Genomic DNA, 25,585 nt, shown 5'->3' with positions numbered 1-25,585 from the left:
TTCTGAGATTTGGTTATGCAAGTCACATTGTATTCTCTGGGCCTGTTTTGTGCTTAAAATGTAACATGACATGATTGCTAAAAACTGTAATAAAATATTGGATCAGCCTAAGAAATCCTCTTTTGCTAACTGATTTTCTAGAATGGTAACTGTTCAGAATCAAAAATTTCAAATAGACTTAACTAATAGCAGAAAAGCTGTGGCTAGCATGCTACTCCATCTCTTTTCCCATGACCTTCTAATTTTATAATTTTTTTTGTGTGTGTGTGACCAATTAAAATATGACGGCAGAGCAAATAACATAGTCCAAATGCCCAGCAGCTGGGACACACAGAGGTAATAATCTATGTCCTAGAATCATAGGAAATAGAGAGGGGAGAAGTTGCAGATAGTTTAGTCTCTCTACTTCTGCTTATGCACAGCTTTTCCTCAAAGTACATCTGTTATATCAATGTATTAAATGAGGAGTAAATTTATTACTGAAATTATAGTGATGTTTAGTTCTGTCAGTTTGTCTTTTCTGTTACAGAAGTAAAGGATCTTGACTAGAACAGAAAGATGGACTAGGTGACCTCTCAAGATCCTGTACAGACAGTTTTATGATTTCATGGTTCTCACTGATTTTTCTGTACCATGATTTGCCTTTGGATGATAGTATTTTGCGCCATGTAGGGTTTTATATAGGTATCTCTTTCCACATATTGGAAAGAAAAGGTGCTTTTCAGATTTTGAGAAAGTGGTTCAGGTATTTCTTGTCATATGAATCTTTTGAATCTCTTCTTTCCCAACTCCCTGCCTGGTAGTTCATGCATATCAGTACTCTTTGGGCATGAGAAACTGGTTCACATCTCTGTCCTCATTCTGTAAAAGAATGAATTAAGAAGCTGTATTTTAGAGCTCATAAAGTGCTCAACACACTGACTGCATTCCTCTTTGTTTTATTGTTCAGTAGTATGAAAGGCAGAGGGAAGACAAGAAGTTCTTTCTCTTCTGAGAGGAAAAAAACTTTGGGCTCACTTTTAGTGTCTCATTCTGCCGTTGTATGCTTACCTGAGGTCAAGAATCTTGTAAGAGTGGACAGGACTCATATGTTGGCCAGAATTTGCCAACAGAAGATAAATGAAATAAACAGTAACAGTGCTCTTAATTTATGTGAGTTGACCTATTTTTTTTTTCCTGTGTCAAAGCTGCAGTGAAAACTGTTAGAATTCACCATTGGGAGTGTTTTTCTAGATATACTGATTTAAGATGTTGGTTAATTCTGAATGTTTTGAAAAGCATAATTTACTCATTATTATTCATAAAAATAGATAATAAACAGTGTAGTGTAAAGATGCCATTCCCAGTGGTTGGTGGTGTTAGGGAGCATGCTTTTTGCCCTGTGAACTTGATAAGCCGTGTTCTGTCAGTGCATCCTTTTCTTCATTATTACATGGACAGCTCTTGTCCCAGTTATCCTCCTATAAAGTTCATGTGAGCATTTGATAAGTGTTGTTTGAATCATGGGTAACTTTCAGGTATCAAAATGACTAAAACCAGCTAGGACAGTTCTGTTTCAGAGATGCCATAGGTTTTTAATACTACATATAGGTAAAAAGATCAGAGATATATGTTTAATTGGTTTCAGATCTAAGCAAAACCAAAACTGAAATACAAGTGTCTAAATACCTGTTTGGGGGCACAGTGCTGCTGGATACTGAATACTTTCTGATGTATATACTGTGTTCCCAGTGATTTCACTGATAAGTGTGGTTGCTTAGTATTTCAGGTGTTGAATTCAGCATGGAAGAACAAGCTCAATTTTCTGAAACTGTTCTTGTTGCTTATTTCTGAACAGTTTGGCTGAACTGAAATCTGTGAAAGCAATAGGTGTTGTGGACTGTCAACTCAGGTGTGTCTCTTGCTGTTTGATATCTGAATAGGCCTAGAACTGTCCTCACAGAAACTGCTTAATATGCATGTAGAAAAAAAGTCTGGAAAACAAACATCTCAGATCTGTACATGTATTTGCAGTAGGTGTTTATGAAGGGCTTAAGTTGGTTTGTTTTGTAAATTGGTCCTCAGTGTGTATACTTATGCAGTCTTCCATTGCTATATTAATGTTAAAAGTCTCATACAAAGTAGTATGACGTATACATTATTAGATATATAAAAGATAAGTAAGTAGAAAATGTATTTTAAAGCTCTTTTTTGACTGCAGCTCTGATATACATTAATATATATAACATTTAGGCTTCTGTGTATTTTGTTCCACAGGCAGCAGGAGCAATTCGTCCTCTAGTTTCCACTGTTATTGCCTCTACTGCAGATGGCTGTTTAGACCACTCACTGGAACGTGCGAGGTACAGAGCGAGTGAAATGCCTCAGGCTTTCTTGTTTGATATAATCTACGAAGCATACCAACAGGCAAGACTTTGAAACTTTCTAAGACCTTTTTCCATTTACTTTATTTAAAAAAAACTTCTTTCAAAAGTAGAGATTCAGCATCTATTTCAGATCACATACAACTGTATGAGTATTTTCTGTAGTCTTTTGATGAAAATGCTTTATAATTCTGATCTGTTCAAGTTTTCCAATTATCAAACTGCCAAATACAAGAGGGAGCGAGGAGTCTAAGCTATTGGAAAGACAGATTTGCTTTTAATTTTTATTGCACATTAAATAGGTTACTTAAATGAGTGGGTTAATGTGTTTAAAGTTAGGTATGTATTAAGTATTTATTGTTGACTAAGAGTATCAGTTTTGGATGCACAGTGTAATAATGACATACAATAATATGATGCGATATAGACTTTTAAAATATTGGGATAATATTAATTTGATACATATAGGTAAATAAGCCTTTGATTTGCTTGGTGTTGCATGTGTATTCCACGTGCTTAGATTAATGGCTGAAAATAATATTTATGTAGTCTCTGTTGTCATTCTCCAATTTTTTCCCAATATGTTACTTTAACATAATCTTTATTTAAGAAAATAGAAATTGTGGGTAGTATATTGAATCCTGACTCTTTTGCCTTTATCCTTCTTGAAGACTGCTTTTGTTTGCCCCACCCTGCATTCAGTTTGCTGGAAACACTCCAGGCTTTCGTCTCAGCGTACTACTTCCTTTTCATTCATCACCTTGTGGAAATTGCCTGTCCTCCAGGTATCTTTGAGACTGACTGGAAGCAGAGCATTTCTTCATTTGTGACTTGGAATTATTTTTCACTCCAGTAATGCTGACAGTCATACTTTCCATCAGTCAGAGTAAACAAGCCCAAATTACTGATCTCCACCTTCAGAGAGTACGTAGCTTAGAAGTCACCACCAGCAGAACGAATGTGTGGACAGGCGATGAAGAAGAAACAGTTGCTTAATTGTTCAGTAATTGTTTTACTTAGAAACGTTGGCACAAATTCCATGTCATACCCTTTATGCATGATACTTGAAGCTCTTCTTAGATGCTGAAGATGAAGGGTTATCCAAGACGAAGAGCTACTCAAGTGATTGGACTAGCTCCAATCTTTTTAGTTCTAATGGGAAGCACGGGGATGTTCTTGGTGTATAGGGGTAATACACAGCTGATACTTCTAAGTGAGATTCTGGCTTGAATGTAGTCGGTATACTAATGATAAAGGCAGCATATATATCTATAGAACACATCTCAAGAGACAACAGCTGCTGTTGGTTTTGCAAATGTTTCTTCCTTGTTGGTGTATCTCTTGGCAAATTGCACGTTTATGTGGTGTTGCTCGAAAAAACCACCAAAAACAGCCCCCTATTTTTTCCTTCTGCATTTGCTCTTAGTTTGCAGATACAGTAGAGCTGGCAAATACATAAAAAGCTTTTGCCCTAAATGCCTTGCTCAAAAGGCAACTATATTTGCAGTCCCTGTGCTCCTCTGAATACTGTTCTCTTCTCACATATGCACTCCATCAGTCGTCTTTTTTGTATCCCTCCTCTTTCAAGAACAAACCACCAAAGTTGTTAGCAAGCAACTAAGGCTATGGTTCCTTGTCCCCAGTTCCCTTTGCATTGGCTAGATTCTGGTCATTTAAATGCTCTGTGCCTTGGAGCTCTCAGAAGGATAACACTTCACTAAACCTCTCAACTCATATTGTTTGCTAATTATTTATGTTTCAATGGTCTCTAACTGTCCAAGTCAAGGATTAAGACCCTATTGTTCTGGGAACTGTACAAACAAATAAAAAAAGATAGATAATCGTTGTCCTGAAAAACTTGGTCAAGCTACTGTAAGACAGATTTTTGTTGCAGGAATGGATGCAGCTTATGATGCTTCCTAAATACTAACATACCCATAATTAGTTCCCACAACAACCTGGTGAAGTATGTAAGTATCATCGTACAGATGATCAAAAAAAGATAAAATATTTTTTTACTCATGTTGCAGGTCATTCACAAAGCTGGGAATGGAATTAATTTTGGCTGATTTGGCACGGGATCATGATCCCACTCCTGTGTATTTTATACAGTTGTGACCTTTATGCAACAGCAGTGTGGGGAAAAACAAGTCAAACATGCATTCCTTAGAAAGAAACTGTCCATTTTTGAATGTCCAGATTTGAATTACTGCTTCAAATAACGTAGGCTTTTCAGTTACATTGTGGGTAATGTGGAATACTGCTTTCAAACTCTCTCTCTATTTAAATGCATCATCTGATGTGAGTAGGTAGATTTAAAGAGTTTACTTCTGGATGTCCAGATGTGTGCCTTTTCGTGAATGTAAGAGCAGTGAGTATCTCAACCACTAAGTTGCAACATTCAATTAGAGGTCAGCTGTCTGATCCTTACAGGTTTGTTGTCTATAGTCTTTTTTTGCTGCTCTTGTCTGGAAAGACCAGACTAGTGCTCTTTCTCCTTCTATTGCTGTTTTGAATGTATTTAGAGCTAGAAAGTGAAACAGAACAAGGTCTTACAAAAAAAAGATTAGTCAGGATGAGTTTGGTACAGTGCTCTGGGTCATGCTCTGTTTGTGTTGAGAAAGGTATGTGCTCTGAATAATTAGAAAAGATAAGGTGGGCACCTGAAGGAGATAAGGAGACCATCAAGTCAGGAAATCATTGAACAAAGAAAATTTAAAGATTTACTCCACCTAGATCCCACCTATTATGAATGGAATGATTGGGTGTCAAAATCAAATGAGTATTTATGTAAAGATGTTGTGTAACCTCTCAGGGAAAACTGTATAAAATACCTAACTTTTCACTGAAAAATTTGGAGCTAGTTTGTCTGGTGCGAATCGGCTAGCTCCCCAATGTTGCACGAAATAAATACCTTTGCTGCTTAAAGACAAAATTCATCTCTGAGCAGTTACTCTGTGCCTTTTTGGCATCAAAAGGAATAAGCTATTAACACTATTAAAATATGTAAAAATAAGGTTGTATGGTCTTTATCAAATTAAAAGTAATTTCCTTAGAAAACTTTTTCTTGCTTGATTAAAAAGTTATAGTAATGATTGGGGGGAAAGTATATGTCTTGTACATAAAATGAATTGAAGCAGATACAACAAATGCCAAAGATTGGTTTACAATATTATCACAAAATATACGTTTACTGCAGTGAATTCCCTTTAGATTTGGTGTAAAAAATCCAGCGCAGATTTTGAGGACATACTGTCAGGTTGTTTGCATGCATTTAATAGTGATGCATCTCGTTTTTGTGTGCTGGATCTCAATTTAGTTTTCACTTTTACCTTTTCTCTGTTGCCTAGAACATATATATTCCAAACAGCTCTTCTTCCTTCAGATACATCTTGCTTTCTGATTTAACTGTGATGATCAAGACTTCTGATATCATAACCATTAACTTTCCAGCTTTATAGTAGTGCTGTTGAACACTTCTAGAATTTTGTTGCTCAAAATTGCATGCACTCCGTTGTCTTTGTAATGACTTTGAGAGCTCATTAAACAAACACTCTTCATCACTTGCATATCTGATATTTAGGCCACCTTCAACAGGGCTTTTCAGGGATTAAAACCCAGTACTTTTATTTTTTTAATGTGATTTTCCTGGCTTTGGGGTTCTTTATTGCAACCACTTTGTGGAAGGAAAAAAAAAAAAATATGACATCTACTTAGAGTCTGTTTGGTCAGTTACCTAGAAACAGTGTTAAATATTCCATCCATTGCGTCTGAACTATGCTATGAAATAGTTTCTGCTGCTAATTTTTGTTCAGGTTTTGTGAAAGAATCAGGTTCTGTGCATGCATTATAGTGTTTTCAAAAGGGTTTCTTGTTAACCACTAGTCACATCTGATTTTAATAGGTGTATTAACTTGAAATCTTCTGTTCTTTGGGACAGTCCTCTCACACTTCCGTAATGTTTCTTGATCCTGATGGGGAAATTATTTCATCTTTCTACTTCGCTATTTTTAGGCATCCAAGCTTGCAAAGTAGGGTTGGTTTGTTTGGTTTTAATCCCCGGAGAAGTAAATAAATCTGAAATGGGAAGAGCAATCAAGAAAAAATTGTGAGGTACTGAATACTGCTAGGTCTTCTGATGGTTAATTTTGAATATTTTTTTCTAACCATACTCAAACAATAGTATAGATTTATAAATATATTTCCTTAAAAATAATCTCGATCTTTTTCAGCTAGCATCAATTTTAGTGTCAGTTAGTGGTGGAAGCAGCCTTATTGATATGTCTGTGTGTATGCTTGAGAAGAAAAAACCCCGACTTTCAGACGTTCCATATTTTTTCTTTTCTATTTGGGAAATGCAAGCAGTTTGAGAGCCATTGTTGTTTCTTGGTGAAGAAAGAATTGGGACTTCTTTGTGTTGGCCTTTTTGTGATGCAGCAGGTAGGTGGGGGTGCTTTTCAGTACTTCAGGGAAAGCTTTTCAGTATTCTGCCTCAAATGATAATGGCTCCAGTGCAGAAGGATCAGAAGACCACTGTTCAGGAAATAGCTGCTTCTTGCACTGCAGAATAGTGGTGCTGATTTTAATGTTTATAAAGTTTCTGTTACATTGTTACACATTTTATTTTTAATTCAGGATACCTCTTGGCCCCTGTACTGAACATCACATAAACCAGACTAAAATCATTTAAAGTCAATATTGAAATTGAGCAACTTTTCAGAGCCCACAACAGCCAGTGGAGCTAAAATGATATCTTGATAGTCAAAGTCAGAATAGCAAAGCCTTTTATGTTGTTAGAGCACTAGGCTATAATAAATGAATAGGCATAATGGGATTTTGGAGGATACAGGCACCTACCCCCTATATGTAATGCTGCTTAATGCTTTCTGTTGCAAGTCTCTGTGTTCAGTTGGTTGTATGAAGCATGGGAAACCTGGTTACTTCTGTTTCAGTGAAGTATTTTGACACATCCACTTTCTAGTAGGACTTTGGAATTTGGTGTTGGGATGGTCCTGAGGAGAGAAAAGGATGAATCGTACAGGCCTCCTTACATATGCTTGTGAGTGTTACTGTATGACTCATCATATATATGCCTCCTTACCTCATATTCTTAGGAAGTACAGCACTGCTTTCACGCCCTTCAATTTGTCAAATTTGTAAAATTTAAAGAAGTTATACATTTATAAAATTTATGAAAATTGTAGCTTTTATTTCTGTGATGAGTACTTCACACAAGGTGGACAAGTGACAGATGCAAACAACTGCAAGGGGAGAAAGAGATATATTTATAATGTGTGTGGTATCTTGCAAGCAGGATGCTTTACCTTAGCATGGATTTTTCCTTGGGATGTTGGGTAAAAGGCCATATAAACGTGTTAAAGGGATAAACGTAATATTGCATTGGTGCTGCTATTAGTTTTGGTGTGTCCTAATTTATGAGTTCTCGTTTTCTGCACAATGTATTGAACCATACCACTAACCTTCAGTAAATATTAGTACTGGACAAGTTAAACCTTTTAAAATGAAAAATACAAATCTCTAATAACTGGAAAAATTGTAAAATTGCAGAAGCCATGATTTACTTCAGTTCTAACCTACTTGGGACAAAACCAGCCAGTTGGAAATTTTTTTTAAAGTGAATAAGAATTAAATTCCTAATACTTGGAAATGCATGTTTCTTTTCTATTCTTGTCAGCCCTAAGGGAAATCAGAAAAGTTTAAGTGTTAATTGAAAATCCACCCTTTCCAAAGATAGCAAATAAAGGATAAATTCCTTAGACCAGACTTGTTCATTTTTGCTTAAGGTAGTTTCATGTTTCTGTTCAGCATTTTAATTTAAATAGGAGCAAACATGAAGTATGATCCTGTAAGCCTGGGTGGGGGTGGGGGAAGACTTCACTTACTAGAAGTCAAGTGTTCCCCTGGAGCAGTATCTTTTATGGAATTAGAGTATCAGGAAGTCAGGTAGACTACCTTTGTCCTTTAATCAGAGTAGACTGAGACTGATTTTTCTAATACCTCTCTCTGACATATTGTGAAATGCACAGAGATCTCGGAGATCTTTTATCTTTAACACAAAGCATCTTGTTGTATCATGTCATGTTAGTGTACGAAGTAACACAACCATGATATACAAAGGCTGAAATACCCAAATATAACAAAGCATTGTGTATTTGAAATTTGCCAAAGTAAGGAAGGTAGCAGGAACCATTAAAAAGCTTTGCCTTTCCTGATCTGGCAGAGAAACAGATGAAGATGGAAGCAGAAGAGTGGCATGCGGAAGGTCCTGACTAGTTTCTGTGTCAGAGGTATAAGCAAAAAGCCCAGCAAAGGTGATATGACGTTTAGAGAGTTGTCAGCATGAATGATGAGGATACAATAGAAGTGTTCACCAATGTGACCAGTCTAGTGAAGCCAAGTACCTTGTAAGAGGGAAGAGCTACACACAGCTGAAGAAAGGGTGGGACATGTTAGAAGGCTGTTATGCAGGAATCCTTCACATGTGGATGGCATGGCAATATGTGATCACTACTTAAAGATAGACTGATAAGTTTATATCAATCTTAATTTTAAAAAACAATTGTGATACACGATTTTTTTTTCCCCCTGGTAATCTTGTATATGTTGTTTTACACTTAGCCTCAAGATCTTCTGTACCTGGGAAAATTTACCAAATCTACAGTATTTTTGGGGGGGAGTTGTCTTGCATATGTAGTTAGTTTAATCATATGTTGATAGTAGACTGTTTGTAGATTATGGAATTTTATATTTAGCTAATCAGAACAATGAAGTTGAAATAAAAGGAACAGGAAGCAGGAATATTCATTGAAGGAGGATGGTCTTCAACATGTTTAGAGATGTTTCTCTGATGCATGTCTATAACCTACTTACAGATACATGAAACAGATGGACCTTAGGGATTCAATCTAATCTGTGTAGAAACTATGTAGAGATTATTAATTCAGTGTAGTCCCAAAAAGTACTACATCCGTTTGTAGCCAACATTACCCACTTTGGGATAATAAGCAATATCATATACTTACGGGATGTTACAGCATCTGCCTGCATAGGAGAGAGCTGCTATATATAAGCATAGTAATGACAAGATACAAAATAATAGTGTGTCAGGGAGAATCATGCAAATACTTTGATGCTAAATTCTGGGAGGCAGATGTTCTTCCACTCCCCCAAAAAATCATTACAAGATGTTCACAGATGGGGTTGAGAGTGGGGAGAAGAGATATTCTGCAAACTGTCCAACCTGGCTCTTAGTAGAAGTAAAGGAAATCCCAAAATTCTCATCTAACAAACCCCTGAGAATGTTCAGGGATGATTTTGCCAGAGTAAGAAAGGAAGTTGGCTTTGGCTATTGTTAGGCCCATTGTAGAAGTATTTGCTCAAAGTATTGTCTTTTCTGTATGTAAATAATAGGGAGTGTATTCCATGTGGATTTTGTAAACTTCTAAAGTGCTTTTTGAAAGGGCACGACATTACTGGGATTCTTCTTCAAACATGTGTGAAGCATTTTAGTATCCTCTGTAGCAGGGAAGTGGAGTCAGCTGTAGCAGTTTAGTAATATTTTGGCATAGGTCAGGCAAATCCTTCGAGGCAAAATGTCTAGACCGATTTGGGGATTTTCCTGTGGGTTCATTCTTTGTTAAAGAGATCAGTGTCTGTCAAATTAATATTGCCAGGAGCAACAGGCGATTAAATGAACAGCAGTGGACAAATTGTTGACTAAAACCTTGGCAACTTTGGGAGCAAGGGTCAGATTCAGAAAAAGGGCTGAACGGTCAAAATGTAATGGAGGCAGAATGTGGTCATTTAAATCTAATGCTGGAATCCTGAGAAAGAACCCACTGCTCACCTCCCTCCTAAGACTAAGGATATCTGAATATTCAAGACATCTCAACTTCTCTTTTTTTTTTTTACATTTACCAAACAAGAAACTTTGTTTATGCCAAGGCATCTAAGTTATGCCAAGGCTGAACAGCTTAATATTTACCTCCTGTAAACATTCACTTGGAGAGAAAAGTTTTTAGCTTGATACTGTTCAGTCGTGATTTGGTGATGTGGATCAAAGCTGTTTGTTTTTGTAGTGTAGAAACACTGAAAAAGAGATCACCATTGTTTTTAACATGACAAAAAGTAGGTAAGATATATAGATTTTATCATAAGCTGTAATGGGTTGTTTCTTGGCCTTCAATTTACCTCATTTTTCTTTAAATGTATTTTGCGGTTTCTGTATGCTCTGTGTGTGTATGGACATCTATTTTGTTTTCCACCACCCCCAGCTTTCATCACCAACTTTGCTTTTGTATTTTGTAGTTGTATGTTCAGGTCTTCTGAATATATGCCATGTAACATCATTGTTGTGTTTTTCCTAATTCTGCATTCTGGGTTGTGTCTATAGGTTTTCTTCCTTTTCATCAACTGTATTCTGAAATACTGAATCAAGAATTGATTTGTGAATGAGAAGAACTAACTAAAATAATAGTAATGTACTACTTGTATGATTTGTATGACAGTACTACAAGCCAATGCTGCTCTTTGTATGGAGTTCTAAAGACAGCATACTTCCACCTGCCTATGAAATTTAATAGGTAATTACAGTTTTAGTGTAACTGCCTACTTGATTGGTCCAAATCAACCTACTTGGCTGAATAGTGAAGTAGCATGGAATATTTCAGTTTGTTGAAATTCCTACTGCAGTTCCTTTGATGGTATAATAATACAGATTTTAATTAGCTGTATACTAGTGTCAAGATGGGGGATATCTGTGAGTTTTTCAATGTGCAATCTAAGCATATGAAATAACCTAACAAAAGAAGCCTTTCTGCTGATTTGTCCATGGGTCATTAGGATTTTAGATCTGATTGTTTGACAAGGAAATCTGTGTAGCTCCTAAATGTTGGAAGAAAACAAAATATCTCATTTCTCCTTATATGAGAAGTTTTTACTTTTTTAACAGCATCTCTTCAGTGTTGTGGTCCATTTCAGCTTGGATTTTATTTCTGGTTTTAATCCCATTAAAAAAAAATATTTCTTTGGAAGTTCAGTAGAACCTGAGTTCTGTTCAATTTCATTCCTGCTGAAAACTGGTAATTTTTTGGTTTTGATGCAAAATTCCAAAGGAGCTAATTTTTTGATTATGCAGATTTGCAGAGGATTTTGATCTGCCCTTCTCCATTCATCTTCAGGCTGATGCACACAGACTGTTGCTTAAATACATGGTTGTCAGCCTCGCCTAAATTAATATCCTAATTTGTGAAGTCTTTATGTTGGGAGTCCTGAGATGTTTTCAAAAGAGATTTTACAGTTACTTCATCTGGCATCTATTTACCCTAGCAGCTTTGTTCTGTGATTTAGAGGAATAAGTATTTTTCCCCTTTCCCTGTCCTTAAAACCTACTCAATTCTACAGAATTCTTTTCAAGATAAATATACTAAGTGAATTTTGTCAGTAATGCCTTCATTTGTTCAAAACCTGAAGCTAGATTGGTGGTCTGTTGAGAAAACTATGCTAGTTTAGATAGCTCTGTACTTGATTAGTTTTTTGGCGCAATGGTAGAGCCAGGATTTTGTATGAATCCCCACCTTGCCCTAATTAATTTCTGCCACAAGAATGTTTGGAGAAATTCTAATGCCTTGCATAAGAAAAAAAAAAAAGTCTTTTTGCTAATGGGATAATTACTTCCATTTTATGGCATTCCTCGTCCTGTAGGATCTCAAAGCACTTGCAAATCCACATATTGGCTCTTGTAACTGGTGTGGTGGTGCAAAGCTGCCATACTCTGGGTAAAATCTGGGATCTCTGTACCAGTGAAAAGGCATTTTGAATTCAGGTACTATTTGGAGGGTGTATGTTAGAGGGAGACCCACTGCAATTATTCTAGTTGGAAGTTAGACTGGATTGTGAAGGTATTGTTGTGTTACTGGATTTACCCTTATAAGTGTTCTGTATCTGCAAGAATCACCCATTTGGCACAGGCTCAAAAAATGCTGAATAGCGAGTGAGAATCACTATGCAGCATATGGGAGACCACCCATCTAAATTGTCATCTGCTGCTTGTTTTGAGAAAACTAAGAAGAAAACAAGGTAGTGATGCTAGAGCTTTTAATCTCATAGCTACTGACAGTTTAGTGTCTCTCAGAAGGCAAGGAAAAGGACCATTTATGATCTTACATAATTTCAAGAGGTGATTCTCAAGTAAATTGTTCTGAGAATGTGAATAATCTTATCTGTTAAAAATATTTTTAAAAGAAAGCATCCATTTTAACTTGGTCTGAATTTGGCTCACCTCTGCTTCTAAGGCTGATTTCCCCTTGTTTGCTTAATTTTAGAACTTGGTATATTTAGAACTCTCTTTACTGGGAGAATGTAAACAATCACTCTTTTACATTTTCTTAGAATAACCTAAATACTCTATAGTCTTCTACATTGGGACAGTAGTTTTGTCTGTCTTGTCCATATAACCGTTTGCCAAATAGTTTTCTAATTTACAAGATAATTTTCTAAAGTGTAAACAATGAGTCCTAACAACATATTTTGACTACTACTGTTGCCACATAGAATATTAACATTTTCTTCGTGGCATTGTAACTAAATTAGGACTTTTTTAAAAGCTGAAAATGTATATGAGCTATGAAATTCCATGTTCAGCTGCATGCTCAAAATGACTCCTGTGTGCTTTTCTGATACCAGAAAAATCAATATTGTCTTATGGTTACTCAGGACCTGTTTTATGAAATCAATCTAATTAATAACTAGCTCTTAGTTGCATCAGGTATTTAATCTTTATATCAATACTAAAGTTTATTCTCACCTAGTTTGTGTTCTCATTTTCGTTATACTAGTTTGTGTGGACTTTGAAGTAATATTAGGAATATATTTACTGGTATGGCACAAAGAAAGACTTTGGTTTTTTGGTGATCTGTTAGTTTCAGGATTGTATGTGTAAAATGGGACTTCACCAGCAGTGATACTCATCCCAGTTACCTGTCATATGGACACAATGCATTCCGAGTCCTGGCTGCTAGGGCATCTTGTGCCCACACTGCAAATGATGTGCTTCAGCAAGTGCCCTTGCATATGACTTTTCACCTTGATTCCACCAGAAGGGAAATGACTTTGAGCTTTCCAGCAGCACAGTCAAGGGCATTTTGTATGGTTCTGAGTGGGGATACAGGAAAGATTTGCACAAGAAAGAACCTCTCCTGCACACTACATTGGTAATGTAGACACAACCCTTGGCATTTCTTTTTTTTTTTTTTTTTGGCCTACTGGTGCCCTTCTTTCCTCAGCAAAGCACCTCCAGTTATTCTCGATTAAATTTTTATTCCTTAATAGCAAAGCTGCACTTTCCACCCTCTCTCTATATGTTGGTCATGATTTATCTAGTAGAACCTAGAAGACCTCATTCTCTGGAAGGATTGAATTATAGATGGGTATGTAAGGGTTAGGGCTCTCCATCTAGTTTTCAAAAAATACTAGTTTTTTTTCCAAATGATAGTATTAGTGATTTTATGATTTTGGTGTGAAGTTGAGCACACGTACTTCTTTTCTGGGATGGTTGGTTTGTTTGGACCTCTGCTTTTGCAGAGACAGAAGCAGTAGCAGCCAGGATAAGATTAAGACTTTAGTCTTAAATTAAAGTAGGCTTTAATCATAAATCATTGAGGTTGGAAAAGACCTTTAAGATGATCAGTTCCAACCATTAGCCTAACACTGCCATGTCCACCACTAAACCATGTCCCTAGGCATCACATCTACACATCTTTTAAATACCTCCAGGGATGGTGACTCTACCACTTCTCTGGACAGCCTGTTCCAATGCTTGACCACCCTTTTGGTGAAGAAATTTTTCTTAATATCCAATTTAAACCTTCCCTGGTGCAACATGAGGCAATGATACAAACGATCATAGTAATCTCCTAGAGTATCTGCAAGTATCTTAAGGCATGGATTTAAGAGCAGAAAAGGTAGTTTATGCTTTCTCAAAAGAATTTTCAAACTTGCTCTTTCTGTTTCTTTTATCCAGAGTCACACTTAAGGATGCTGGGACTGGGACCTAGTTTTGTGATTATACTTCAAATTCTGTTTCATTTTGAGGTCAGAGCTGGAAAATGACAGTCAATAAAATGGATATATTTTCTAATTGTCAGTTTACCTTATTTCAATGTTATTGTTGTAGTGATTCATTGATGAATCTAAATCTAAGTAAATGACTTAGCAATTTTGATAGAATGGGGCACTGAAAACAAGGGTTTTTCAATCCAGGTCATTAGTCCTAGATCCTATCTTTTCACCTGTGATTTGTTGCTTAGCAGTTAAAGGAATTTTTCCCAGATGGACAGAAATATCCACATAATATTTTTTTTCTTAGAACTCACACAATGATTTTAATTTATGCTCAGTAGTGCAAACTTTGATATTAGTTCTCTGCATCCGTATGCATTTATGAATCCCACTGAGTTTCTGCTTTTACATGTTGTGACAGTGAATTTTTCAAGCAAATTTGTTTTAAAAGAAACAAACAAAAAAAAGCAAAGTTATCCCCAACCTTAGCTAGCAGCTAAAACAGTGATAGGGAAAGCACATTTCTTGCCACCCACACTGCATGTTTGTCCACCGCATTCTTGCTTCTATGGGACTCCTACTGCCTAGCAGTGAGTTGTGTACAGTGAAGAGTAATTGTCAACCTCAACATAAAGAGAGATTATAAACTACTTTCTAAGAAGACTAATAGGAAGAAAATGTGTAGCTGACTTGACTTGGGAGCTCATATGTCTACAGCAGGAGTATAGAACATGATTGCTGGTGATGGCAGTGTGAACTGCATTCATTGACCCAGAATATTTATTCCAGAAAGGGAAGAACCAAAATTACTCTTTAATTTTTAACTTTTACTATTAAAAAGATACTTGAAAGCATTGCTTGTTCTTAATTCTTGTCTCAATAATATTTTAAACCTTCAATTGTACATTTTGTTCAATTTTGTAGAATCTTAGAATGATTTATGTTGGAAAAGACCCTTAAGGTCATGTTTTCAATCAAAATTGACACAGGTGTAGAGTTCAGTGATGTTAGGTCCCTATATAGTTTTCGAAAAATCAGTGAGTGTGAGGAGCAGGGAAACTCAAATGAATGCCTTCATTGAGAGGAGGCTGGAGCCTCAGAGCCTTCTGGCGCTTAGGCTTTCAGCTCCATGGCTGAAATGCAAATTCAGCTGATGTCCTCGGTTTTTCTTGGTCATACACCTTTCAGCACATGGGATCTTGGAACCAATCTATGCATAAATTCCTTAAGACGTATTTAGTGGACTTAGGATCACCTCAAGTACCAAAATATTTCAGTGGGCAGTCTGGAAGTATTCAGGGGATCTGATGATAGAGTGCAGGGAAATCATGGCATGTTTGGAGTTACTGCAGTTACTGCAGTGACAGGCATTGGGATATAGATACAGATCTGTAGAAAACCAGGCTTGCTTAAGTCTGTTACGCAGTAAATTGCTGTATCTTTGTTCTCTTCACTGTGATACTCAGTTTCCTTATTCACGTTTCCTCTTCCTGTTATTGCTCACTTAGCTTGGTGTATTGCTATAGGCTGAGTGCTTGTTGCAAATCCACTGTTGGATTCAGCACTTTTTGGTTTCCATGGTAATGAACATGGCAAAAATAATTCTTTATAAAAGACAATAAAAACAGGCCAGTTCAGGTTCAACAAGAGCTTGTGTCTGCTGCTTTTTTAGCTTGGCAAAACGTTCCTGATGATGAACGTTCATGATGTACTCTGGCATTTCAGCAGTGGAAACTTTATTTGCAAGGATCTGGAAAAATCATAAAGCTCTGCTATCATTAATTAGTTACACATTTAAATTGCAAGTGCTCTGATACTGTTATAGAATGGATTTACATCAAGGGTAAAATGGAGATGCTGCTGACAATGGAAAAAGTACTAAGGATGACACAGCCAATGATTACAGAAGTGCAAGAGACTGATTCTATACAGGCTTTAATGGTACCTATGTAAAGGAGCAAATCTGAAGATTTTCTTTCAGTGAATAAATAAAGAATATTGATTTTGCTTCCTTATTCTAAAACTAAGGAATGATGAAAAAATAAGAAAATGACAGTGCTGTAGTGGAAATTTTAATTTCGTCTGTGTTTGTTCTGCTGTATGTTTACCAGTTCCCATATATCTATTCAAAATCTTTATCAGTATAAAGATACAGTAAAATAGTGCATATTAACAGTAAAAGCAATTGTTAATGTTAAATACTGTGTTTTTAATAATTTTACTTGTTCAAAGTATTATATTGGAAACAAGTTAGCTTATGGACTATTATTAAGTACCAGGGAAATACAGGCTGTGTAGCTGCTCCTTTCTCTAACCCCTTGTTCGATGTTTATGGCTAAGCAACAACAGTATAGTTTGCATTTTAAGAAGTAATATTATTTATCAAAATATTTTCAAACTTATCTAGGGGGCAGGGGAAGAAGAATTGGTTTAATGCCAAAATCTGGATCTCACTCCACCCACAGCACTGTATTCAAACATCCACTCTTGGAAAACAAACAAAAAAACCCACCCACAAAAAAGTTCCCCAAACTACCTATTAGAATGCCTTTGAATATTCAGCAGTTCAAAAATGTTTTTAAATATCATATTTCCTTCTATGTCATTTAAAGAGCTAAACTAATCTATTTTCTTTCTTTTGTGGATATTTTTTGTGCCAATATGTACAGATGTTTCCACCATTTCAAATCTGTGGTCTGAAACTTAAATTATGTCTATTGTTTCACAAAGCTATGTGTGCATGTCAAGTTCAGTTAACTGTACTCCGTCAAACTTGATGTTAAAAAGCTTTTCAGTCAAAAAGAGACTTTAGAAATAGTAAGAGTTTTAAACAGATTGTTACAATGTAAGTCGGCTCTAGGTGTACAATGAAATACATACAGACAACTCAGGATGAGAATGTTGTGTGCCTGGGTCAGTAAGAATTTTCCTCATGGGAATTTTACAACTTTTTATTGTAGGCACTCCCTGATAACGCTTTGTTTGTTAACTGAATTTATTAGAACAATATAGAAGCCTTCAAATTCTGCACCGTAAATATGGATTTAAAATTCCACATGTGGAGCTGCTTAGCATATGGATAATATATAAACTAAACTGGTCTTGAGCTGATACTACCATTTCATTGTTCTTCTCTGATATCAGTGTATCAGACTTGCAGAAGAGTACACTGTGACAGTATGTTTAGGTTTAAACAATTACAGATAATTAGAGTGGTAAATGTCATGATGTACAAGTGTTAGTGAGTATGGTTTTTATTATTACTTTGCTTTGTGTCATATTTTATCCCTTGAAGGCAGTAATACCCTCAAGATGCTTTAGCCCATTTATGGAACTTCTCCACTCCCTATTAATTATCTGTAATTAAGACCTTGCTAAAAAGTTGGAATTGCTTAGTCTTGTCCTAGTATCATTTGTTACACATATATTTAAAAACAATTTTTATTGAAAGTAAATTCTTTCACAGATAATTTTTCTGAAATTTTCTCTCCTATTCCAAAGGAAGAAAAAAAAATAAAATCTGTATGTTGTTCACATTAGTAGAAAATAGCTTGCATTTTCCTTAAAATCAAACAAAACAGTAAATGTTATGCTAATAAATATTTGGAACTGAAAGTTACAAGGCCATTCGGGTTTCATTGGCAATGTGTCTCTGGACCTCTTTACTGAAGAGATTGCTCAGTTTTACATATTCTGGAGCTAGTTTCCTATTTCTTTATCTTTTCTGTTGACCTTTCTTGTATGTTGATTCTTTAAATAATATAAATGATTGCTGCTTAGTTTAAAAATATTCCAAAGTGTCTTTTGGAAAACCCTATTTTCTTTAGTATTTTGGAAGAAGTCTTTCTTTTTAAATTACTCTATCTTCTTATGTCTGTTTTGTTTTGTTACTTGAAGCACTTCTGTAGAGAAGTATAACATTTAAATTACTTTTATTTCTACGTGGGATGTTTAAAAGCATCTTCTTTTTGAATGCAGTCAGGAAAAACTAAAATGCCAAAAAATTAGGGATTTAAATAAGATAAAAGTGACAACTACAGTTTTTCTAGGACTGTGTGTGAGTGATACAATTCAGATGTATAATGCTGATGAATTCCTTGAATTTCACTGATGCATTACAAAACAAGAATAGAAATAAGCATTTTCTTCATATCTCTTATTAAATTCTTGAAGAAATTATAAAAAAGGCAAGTTGTATTGTAGCATTCTGGTTTGGTGGTTCTTTAACACTTAGATTTTTTGATTCTTGACAATTTTTAATTCTTGAATCCTGGAGGAGATTGTGAATTACAAAGCACAGTATCTGGCCTGTCACATTTTATTCGAAAAAAGTTGTAGATGCATGGTTAAATTTGACATGGTGGAGGGATTATTTCAGCTTTTGTAATGGAAAGTTTATGCATTGCAGAGCTAATTGTCATTCTCTAAGGAGTTAACCGGCATCTTGTTTGAGATTGTTGAAGCTGATAACAGCCTACTTGCATAATAAGATGTTTCACTGAAGCTTTTAGCAAAGGCTCTTCAAGGAAACTGAACAGATTTAGGATAAGAGCAAGGGCTTTGTTAAAAGACAAGAAACAAGGTAAAGTGAATGACTAGTTCTCATAGCAGTGGATCACCCGTAGAGTTTTGTGCAGATCTGTGCTGGGAGCTATGCAGTTAATTTTGTTCACAAAGAATTTGGAATAGGAAGTGGAGATACCCTTCCCCGCCCCGCCCCGCCCCCCCCCCCCCCCCCCCCCTTTTTTTTTTTTTTCTGGGTAGTAGAGATGAGGGCTAATTAAGAAGGTTTGTAAAAGCATGTTACGATAAAATTCATGGGTAAGTGTAGATACATGTAAAGGAGGGCAAAAGGGTTGATCAAAGTTTTGAGGTAGCTTCCACACATGAAATGTCTGATTAGATATTGATTTCTTTACCTGTGGATGGATGTGAGAAGAGATGTAGCGGAGCATTCTGAAGGGCTGAGAAGGTGGTTTTGCACTCTCTTTTCTGTCAGAACAGCAGAGTGTGTGATGAGTCAGATGCTCCCTGATGCAGGTGCTGAAAAAACACTGCTATTCAAAAAGTAATTGGGTGAATTCAGGGTTCCTGTAATCTACTGAGGACTGCTAAGGCAGTCGCTTCTGGTTCAATGTATTTCTCAGGGACTTCTTCATTTAGGGGTTTCATAAGCCAGGAGGATAGCTTTATATGAGGCCAAGGGAGTATTCTGTGAAAGTAGGAAGATATGATTGCGTTGTTCATATTTACTTATCCTTGACTACCCACTGTCAGCCTCTGCTAGAGACTGGGTACTTGGATAGCCAGCCTGTGGTCTTATCAAATACATCAATTTTTATGAAAGACCCTGTCTTAAATTATCCTTCCTTGTTACATGTAATTCATGTTTCTGGATGGACTGATAATTTAGTAATATGAAAATAGAATAGAATTCTCTTGGCTTAATCATTCCAATTCGTCTTGAGGTAGCCCTGTCCTGCTTTTGTACTACCTATGTTTTAGCTCAAGAGATTCTGTCCATGCTCAGTTTTCCATTAATAGGATTCTTATGATCACTAACTATAGGAAGCCAAACTGCTTGGAAAGGGTATATTGAGAGAAGAATGCCTCTTCTAGATAGCTAAAAAAAGGACAAATTTGGTTGTTTGTTTTTTTTTTTTTTTTTGTTTCATGGGTTTTTTTATTTTTTTATTAAATTAAATCTGGAAGGCTTACGGAGCAGCGTGAAACTTTGCTATTTTGTGTGCAGATTACTGGAGAAAAATACAGAGGGAAACGTGTAAGGAATACAGAGGTTCTTAGTTACTACCATCTTTTTTTGATGCTGCAAAAACCAAACCAGACAAGCCATGTGAAGAGTCATGCTTCTACAATTTATTAACATGTTCCCATACTCTAAAAGTTTGTTACTGAAAGGTTGATGATATCTTTTGGTGAGGCCTCAACCCCATCAATTTTTTTTAATACATGTAACTTCTCATTGATTCAGTTAACAGCATAAAGGTTTAGCAAGATCACTTGCAGCAGCCGATTGAATTAATTTGTGGTCTTAAAATATTTATTTACTTCTGTAATATTTTGCTGGATAGCTAGAATTTGGCATAAGCTTTTTGGAAGAGTTGTATTTCTGATTCATCTTGACCCAACCTACCTAATACAGCATGTATCGTTTGGACAGGATTTTTGACATTTAAGGTTTAATTAATGAAAGAAAACACACATTATTACTTAAACATATGATTTCTTTAAGACTAATAAAGAATATTTATTCTTTTTCAATTACTGCAGTGCACAAACTATGACCTGGATTATGGAACTGAATGTTTGCATCTGGCTTTGAAATACTGTAAAACAAATGCCAAACTTGTTGAAGGAACAGCTGACCTCTGGAAGGTAAAGGCAATAATAATATCTATTTTTAATATGTCTTTTAAAATTAATTAAATTTGCATATTACTGTAAAAATTCAGATGTGTTTTGAGTTATAATAGTTAGGCTTTTCCCAATTTCAGAATGGGTTTTGGATTATCATGACTTTTTTTTTGAGCTCATAGTTGTGGACAGAGTTGGGCAGATGTTACCTGAGATAATCAAAGACGACAGCATTTATCTGGAAGTAGGGAAACCAACTGGGTAGTTGAATAGCCTGAGAATCTGTTAAAGTATAAATCTATAATTTCTAAAACCAAGAACATTATTTTTATGAGATGAGCTTTCTCCTGCTGTTTCTATATCTTTTGTTTATTTTCCTTTCCTCCACTTTTCCTATGAGGAAAAATTCTCTAAAGCCAAATACCTGGCCAACGATGGTTGATTTTTAGAGCAGTTCATGACATTCAGTAACTTTGTAATGTTTAAGACCTCTTCAAACAATTTTTAAAAATTTTTTAAACATCATTTACCTTGTCTGATAATCTGTAGGTTTCTGATGACTGACAAAGCAGGTGTGTATACAGCTACCAAAGGATACATCCCTGCTGCTTAAAAGTATCCCATTTCATTATTTTGGATGGTGGGACATTATTCTTTCTCAGTAGCTGTTGTCATGCAATTTTTAAATGTTTCTTTTTTTTTTATTTTATTTTATTCATTACCATGTTGAAGGATCTAGAAGCAGCTCAGATCACTCCATCTGTCTTTGGCAGTAAATTTCCTCCAATGGGACATGACTCCTAATAATATGACAGTAAATCTTATGCAGAAAGGTAATTTCCTGAATCTGCAGTGCAAATTTCCTGTGCAATTTAGCAGCAAAATTTACTTATATGTTGGTTGCATACAGCAGCTTCTTTCAATATCTTTCTGGCGACATAGTCTTTCTGAAACAGCATATTGGCTGTTTTCCTAGTCAATCTTCTAAGAGACAGATTATGTCATGCATATTTCCCTTACATCACTTTTTGGATGGTTTCGTTGTTCTCGTTGCAAAGCATGGTGCTTACATGAAGGGTAACAAAATACACCCATCATGTTTGCTCAGTTCTTCATAATGTTTATTTAGTTCTTTACTATTTGTAGATACTAGTGATGGCCAGCAGATGAAACAAAAATGGAGATTTCAGACTGGCTTGGGAAAACAATTCCAATGCATATCCCTCCCCTGTATGGAGGAGACCTTTTTCATAATATTTGGTCAACATTTCTGTTGCTGCCTCTTGCACTGAGAAAGTATGAAAGGGCAGCAGAAAGATCTGGAAGAGAAGTCGAGTTTACTTTTCTCTATGGCCATTAATTGTGACACTTCCCCACCCTTCATCTTCTGTTCTTTGGGCTGAACAAGCCAAGTTCTCTCACACTGTCTTAGCAACTTTCTGCTGGGCTTCCTTCTGTTTTTCATTGCGTTATACTGTGAACCCCAAACTGTAAACAGTACTCTGGTGTGTTCTCAAAAGTGCTGAATACAGGGGAATAATCCCTGTATTCCCTTTAATGAAGTCTACTTCCTTACTAATACAGCACAGTTACTTGGACTGCTTTTCCGCACTGCTGACTCATACTCAGCTTGTCCAGAAGGTCCTTTTCTGCAAAGCAGTTTTCTCTATTTTGACATCAGTATGGCCTGCTGCACAGGGTTATTCTGTCCCAGATGCAGGATGCTGTGTTTGTTGCATCTCACAACTTTGTCAGCCTCTCTCTCCAGCCTTTCACGGTCTGTCTAAATGAGTGTTGGACCCTTGAGCATACTGAATACTTCCCCATTTGTTGTCATCTACTAATTTGCTGAGAGCATTTCCCCTTTCCCTGGTTATTAATAAAGATATTAGACAGTGTTGTCTGCAGTATCAGCACCTGAGGAACAGCACCAGTAACCAGTCCACACTTACACATCAGACTTGAGCTTGTGCCACATCTGTTTTAAAAGAGGATTGCTGAAGTGTTAGTGCCACTCCAACATTGCTGGTGAAGCAAATTGTTGATGCTGTTAACTTTCTAGCACATGGGACCCATTGTAGCACTGGACTTTAAAGAGGCCTGCAAACACATGGAAAATGATAACACTTGAGTGAATTCCTCATAGGTGCTCAGATATGGATCAGAAAACCTTTTTAGCTGCTGGCATACTGGAGAATATCATAGACAAGGAGATTCAGGTACAAAAGCTGAAAGTACTGTGGACCAGGTGAAAGAGTCTGTATTACATTTGTGTGGCAAGGTTTTGGTAGCAGGGGGCTACAGGGGTAGCTTTTGTGAGAAGCTGCTTAAAGCTTCTATCCTATGTCCGATAGAGCCAATGCCAGATGGCTTCGAGATGGATCTGCTGCTGGCCAAGGCCATCAGCAACAGTGGTAGTGCCTCTGGGATAACATATTTAAGAAGGAGGAACAAAAGATCTGGACAACTGCAGCTGGAGAGAGGAGTTGAGAGTATGTGAGAGCAAAAACCCTGCAGACACCAAGGTCGGTGCGGAAGGAGGGGGCAGAGGTGCTCCAGGCACCAGAGCAGAGATTCCCCTGCAGCCCCTGGTGAAGCCCACGGAGAGGCAGGCTGTGCCCCTCAGCCCATGGAGGTTAACAGTGGGGCAGATCTACACCTGCAGCCCATGGAGGTTAACAGTGGAGCAGATCTACACCTGCAGCCCACAGAGGACCCTGCACCAGAGCAGGTGGATGCACCTGAAGGAGGCTGTGACCCCCTGGGAAGCTGCACTGGAGCAGCTCCTGGCAGGACCTGTGGCCCCATGGAGAGTTGCCCAGGCTGGAGCAGGTTTGCTGGCAGGGCTTGTGAATCCTGCAGGGGATCCACGCTGGAGCAGTTTGTGAAGAACTGCATCCTGTGGGAAGGACTCATGTTGGAGAAGATCATCAAGGACTCTCCTATGGGAGGGACCCCACACAGGAACAGGGAAGAGTTTGAGGAGGAAGAAGCAGCAGAGATGTGTGGTGAACTGACAGCAACAGCCATTCCCTATGCCCCTGTGCTTCTCTGGGGGAGGAGGTGGAGAAAATCGGGAGTGACGCTGAGCCTGGGAAGAAGGGAGGATGATGGGGGAGAGGGATTTTAAGATTTGCTTTTATTTCTTATTACCCTACTCTGCTTTGACTGAAATCAACTTGATTTCCCCAAGCTGAGGCTGTTTTGCCCGTGATAGTAGTTGGTGAATGATCTCTCCCTCTCCTTATCTTGACCTGTGAGCCTTTAGTTTTATTTTCTCTCCCCTGTCCAGCTGAGCAGGGGGGTGGCAGAGTAGCTTTGGTGGGCACCTGGGATCCAGCCAAGGTCAACCCACCACACATCCTCAGTGTTGACAGTATTGTGCAGTGCGTGACAGTAGCAACAGCACCCATTTATGTGCAGATATTGTGCTGCAGGTGGTGTAGAGCAGCAAATATGCTATATATAGTACACACAAAGATAGCGGTGCCATGTCATTAGTTATGCATTCTTATATCCTATTCCCTGTCTTATTGTGTAGCTAAATGTCATTGGTGTCTTCTGTGGCTTGTGAAGACATTCAAAGTCAAAGGCATAAAAATGATGAGGTCGATAAACCAGAATTGAACAGTTCTATCAGGTTAGAGGCTACAGAGGAAGATGGCTCCTTCCTGCTTGTGTAGCACCCCGGTATTGGTCACCCTGTAGCAGGGTGTTTGGCAGGTGGCGTGGAGCAGTACCACTGAAGAAGAGAAAGCTTGTGCTCAGCCTGCACAGTCTGAAGAAGTGCAGAAGACTGCCAGTTTTCTCAAGTGATGTTTTCCTACAAAATGGTTGGGAGCTGTTGCTGTTTCTTACTAATCGCCTTTCAGAAGCAGAATTGTCTTTCCTTAGCTGTCATAATAATGTAATTTGTAATATATTGTTGATTTTTTTTCTGTAAGGGTTTTCAGTGCTGAGAGAAATTATATTACGTATGCCAAGAACTGATGTGCTTCCAATGGCCCCAGTCTTGTTTTTTCAACACAAGGCAAAAGGATATTCCATCCAGATAAATGAGAACTGAAAGAAATAATCATTGTTCGCTTGAGGTTTCAGAGGATGTGTAGCAGAAAAACTGCAGTCAATTAACAGATGGAGAGCAGTTTTAAAAGTCCCAAGTATTACAAACCAGTTTCATCTTAATGTGGACCTTAAATCTTTAGAGAGAAGATCTGATACTTCTAAGAATTCAATTTGTTTATTAGGTGCACAACCCACATAACATTATATGACTCTGTGGAGTCATTTAAAACTGTGGAAAGAAGTTACTTAGGTGTGCATATATATTTTTTTCTTAAATTAACTCTTAATTCTTCCTGAGCACTGTTTATTTATAGTGCATTAGAGAAAGTAACATTTCAAAGTCACTTACTGTTGGACCTAAAGCAAAAGAAAGTTTGTTCTCTTTCTGGTAACAAATTACAAAATTGAAATAATTCTTTGTAGTGGCAACAACCAGGCAGGAACAGTTTTATAAATATTTATAAGTTCTGTTATGAATGCAGGCATTATGTAACTATTTATAAGATATTAGGATCATGGTGGCAAAAAAGAAACAGAAAAAGCACCCCATTTTCAGTTTCTCAGTGCTTTACACCTTTGAAACAAAATGATCTTAAATGTTCTGGGACAATATCCTTTTAAATAAAGTATAAAATCATGTAAGAATGTAATTTTTAGTGTCTAATGTATATGTGTGTGTATAACGCAAATGAAAACTGCATTGT

The 25,585-nt window shown here is 36.9% G+C and overlaps 1 protein-coding gene across 4 annotated transcripts in view; it reads left to right on the top strand.

The window, feature by feature from the left end:
- CRPPA (CDP-L-ribitol pyrophosphorylase A) overlaps positions 1-25,585 on the top strand; it is a 125,476-nt gene that overhangs the window by 23,134 nt on the left and 76,757 nt on the right. For 3 of the 4 annotated variants that reach the window (XM_080383708.1, XM_080383706.1, XM_080383705.1), the window contains exons 3-4: positions 2,257-2,406; positions 20,733-20,837. In XM_080383708.1, the coding sequence (XP_080239834.1) occupies positions 2,257-2,406; positions 20,733-20,837 (255 nt within the window). The remainder of the gene's footprint in view (positions 1-2,256; positions 2,407-20,732; positions 20,838-25,585) is intronic. The other variant, XM_080383707.1, reaches the window with a different exon arrangement.

The sequence above is a fragment of the Falco punctatus genome, assembly GCF_963210335.1.
Source record: "Falco punctatus genome assembly, chromosome: 4".
Taxonomy (NCBI): domain Eukaryota; kingdom Metazoa; phylum Chordata; class Aves; order Falconiformes; family Falconidae; genus Falco; species Falco punctatus.
This window is presented reverse-complemented; position numbering and strand designations above follow the sequence as displayed.